A 3,828-nucleotide genomic window follows, 5' to 3' on the forward strand; every position below is an offset into this window, starting at 1 on the left:
GGTCAATGACATGAGACAAAGTATATGTGAACTGCTGTATGAAAAGTGAATTTACTCTGTAAATCACCCAAATCCTAAAAAAATTAAAAAAAATAAAAAAAATTAAAAAAAAAAGGGAGGAAAATGCTTCCGCATCAGTCTGCCGAAAGTTACACTGATCAAAAGTTAGGAAATGACGCGTACATTTGGAATCTGCCATTGCCACTATGTGACCAGAATAAGTGACGTACTATCTCTGATTCTGTTTTCTCTTTCTCAAATTGAAAAATTATGGCATAATAGGTTTCTAATAGGAGCTCTGGGGGTGTAGTGCCTAAGATATCTGACTGCTAACCAGAAGGCTGGTGGTTCAAACCCACCAGCCACTTATCGGACGGAAGGTTGGGCAATTCTACTTCCATAGTGATACCACCTTGGAAACCCAAGGAGGGGTCGCTATAAGTCAGATCTGACTCGACGGCAGTACTAGAAGCAATTCCAAAATTGAAAATTCATCAAGTGGGTTTAGCCAATTGTTAGGTGTCACATAAAAAGCTCTAAAACAGGTAAGAAACAACAAAGGGATTATACAGTATTTAACAAGCTAACCATGAGAGAATCTGGAAGGAATTGAGAATGGACAGAATGCAGAAGATGACCTGATTAAAGGGTTTAAAAGAGACGGGAAAAAATGGTACAAGAGACTAAAGCCCTTATGAAGGGAGCTCATCTTTCCACAGGAGCAAAGGATTGAGAAAAATGGCATGTCACTGAAAATGAAGATGATATCAAAAGAAGAAACTAGTGTCAAGTGCCCCAGCTCTTCTGCACAGATATGGGAGCTCCTAAGATGAGCTTTCTTACCAAGATCCCCAACTTGCTCTTCCTTGCTGTTTTGTGTGCTGAGCTGCTACTTGAAATGGCTCCCATCTCACTTACCTGTACAGATACCTGATGGAACATCTCGAATCTCAATCCAGGGCTCTGCTCCTTGTTCCAACTGGGTGATTAGTTTTGGTTTGGAAGAGAGAAGTCCTGTTTATAAAGAAAGAAAAAGACTGTGACTGTGTTTATAAGCATGAAGAATCATCCCAGAACTCACTCCCAACTTAGGGGTCTGTAAGGAGCATGGATATGTTTACGAGGAGCCTAGAGGGTACTATAAAGGATGTCCATATCACAGAAAATGTAAGAGGGAAGTCACTGAGAAACTTGAGTCCTCCTTGAGGGTAAGAAACTCCTATTTTTGGAAGCAAATGCATCCTGGCATGAAAAATTTAGATAACTGGGCTAGCTCACATGACAAAGCTGCCCACATTAAAGTCTGTATAGTTCTGACATTTCTGAGGAATGGAAGGAGCATAAGCAAAAATCAAAACAAAAATCTCTCTTAATAACTTTAAATACCCCAAATCATTTACCCTGTGAAAACACAAATTTGCCCAGCAGACCAAATCTGAGACAAGGAGAAGACATCCTCACCCATGGACACCAGATTCCCATAGTTTTCCAGCATCACATCTCTGTACAAGGCCTGCTGAGTGGCATCCAGGTGTCTCCATTCAATCTGGGTAAAGTACACGGCCACCTCCCGAAACGTCAGTGATCCCTGCAAACCAAACCCAATTTTGTTCTTCCAGGAACCCCAAAGTAGGGAGCCAGGAAGGCTTCACTAGAGAAGAAAAGCAAGATATTTAAGGCCAGCTTCTGATATTTCAAACTGTGTTTACAAAGAAGAAAGCAGGACCAAAAGGGAGCTAGGGCAGAGGAAGGTATACAACCCCCCTCTTCAGCCACAGTGCCCTCCTCTCATCCTTCCAACATGTCTATCACACTCCACCTTAAGCTGGTATTTGCTCATCTCGTACTTTACTGGGTCTTCACTTAAACTTCACTTCATCAAAAAGATCTTCTCTTTTCTCCCCCCCTGTCCTCTACCACTCCCTATCCCATTGTTGTTAGCTGCCAACAAGTCAACCCCAACTCATAGCAATGTCACACACAATGGAATGAAACGCTGCCTTGTCCTGCACCACCCCCATGATCAGTTGCAAATCAGACTATTATGATCCATAGGGTTTTCACTGGCTGATTTTCAGAAGTAGCTCCCCAAGCCTTTCTTCCTCGTCCATCTTAGTCTAGAAGCTCCGCTGAAAACTGTTCAGCATCACAGTAACATGTAAGCCATCAGTGACAGGGTGGGTAGTGGTTACACATGGGGTGCTCTAGCTGGAAAATGAACCTGGGTCTCCCAAGTGAAAGGCAACTACTGAACCACCAAAGTCCCCATCTCTATCCCATTATCCAGCTTTATTTTTCTGCACAGGATTTCGCACTATCTGGCCGATAAGTTTATGTGTATTGTTTATATTGACTGTCAATATCCTTTTACTGTAATGTAAGCTCTAAGAGGGTTGGGACCACTTGATCACTGGCCTAGTCAGGGCCTAAAACAGTGCCTGGGACATGTAAGTATTCAAGTGTTTTTCAATCAACAAAAAGAAAGTCAGAAAGACATGCTTTATCCTAGAAATTATAGTGACCACAGTCTGACTCTGGGGCAGAATATTCAAAATCAGAATTGTCTTTTATAGCAGTAATATCTTAATATGTACTAGGAACAGTGCTAAGCTCTAAGGAATACATCACTGATTTGGATTTTCACAACTGTATATTTAAAAAAAAAACAAACTTGCTGCCATCGAGTTGAATCCAACTCATAGCGACCCCCATTGGGTTTCTGAGGCTGTAAATCTTTACAGAAGTAGACTGCCTCATCTTCCTTCTGTGGAGCAGTTGGTGGGTTTGAACCACTGATCTGGTTAGCAGACAAATGTTTATTCCTAAAAAATTTCTAAAAAACATAATTTTGGGTTAAGTATACCAACGTTCAGAGAGTTCAAAGAACTTGCTCAGGGTCACAGGGCTGATATAGAGTATAAAAAGCAGCTATAAAACTGGTATCAAGACTATGAGCAAATTGGAGAAAATAACTATGACATATTAAAAGGAAAAAATGTGTAAGCCTAAAAAACACATATGCAAAGATGTTTCCAATGAAATAATTTTGTTTTGTCAGAGTGGTAGGAATACGGGTGATCTTTAATTTTTTAAATTTTGTTACTGTTATGTACTAAAATATGTATTTAAAAAATGTCATTTTGAAAATATTCAAATATTTTATTCCTTTCAAACTGTCAACTTCTCAAAATCCTTCAAAACCAGTTTTCTCCAGGATAAAAGCATTCTAAACCCCAAACGCTTCCAACTTTCTCTGGGGTTAGTCTATTTGTCTTCACTCACGTACATGGCCTTCCCCTAGCCACAACCCATCCTTAGCAAAAACGCACATTTCATTTATTCTCAGAAATAGCTAAAATAATCACTTCCATCACTCCACCACGCCCTGAAGACTCCTTTGACCCCTGCAACTCAACAAGCTCTATCTCCTCTGTGTTATGTGCATCACTGATATCTTAGCCTTTATATCTTAATATGCTAAAATGTCCTTTCTTCATTTTTATAAATTTGCAAGTTCCCTAAGCAATAATCTATTTCGTGGGCATTATGGATTAAACTGTATCCTCCTAAAATATATTTTAAAATTCTAACTCCTATATAGGTACATGTAATCCTATTTTGATTTTCTTTGTTATGTTAATGAGGTGATATCACTATAGGATGAAACCTAATCACCTGAGTTACAAAAGAATAGCATACCAGCACTAGTAGCAAAGTTCAACAAGACAGAAAACAACAAATGCTGGCCAGGTTGTGGAGAGATTGGGACTCTCATACACTGCTGGTGGGACTGTAAAATGGTACAACCATTGTGGAAAGCAGTATGGC

At 39.8% G+C, this 3,828-nt stretch overlaps 1 protein-coding gene across 1 annotated transcript in view; it reads right to left on the reverse strand.

Moving 5' to 3' along the window:
* Positions 1-3,828, reverse strand: part of ZNF485 (zinc finger protein 485) — a 17,263-nt gene that overhangs the window by 11,386 nt on the left and 2,049 nt on the right. Inside the window, exons 2-3 of the mRNA XM_007938694.1 lie at positions 1,462-1,588; positions 919-1,014 (exon numbers count right to left, since the gene is read on the reverse strand). Coding sequence (XP_007936885.1) covers positions 919-1,014; positions 1,462-1,588 — 223 coding nt within the window. The remainder of the gene's footprint in view (positions 1-918; positions 1,015-1,461; positions 1,589-3,828) is intronic.

This window comes from Orycteropus afer, unplaced genomic scaffold, assembly GCF_000298275.1.
Source record: "Orycteropus afer afer isolate SDZICR_OR568_19922 unplaced genomic scaffold, OryAfe1.0 scaffold00052, whole genome shotgun sequence".
In the NCBI taxonomy this organism is placed as follows: Eukaryota; Metazoa; Chordata; class Mammalia; order Tubulidentata; family Orycteropodidae; genus Orycteropus; species Orycteropus afer.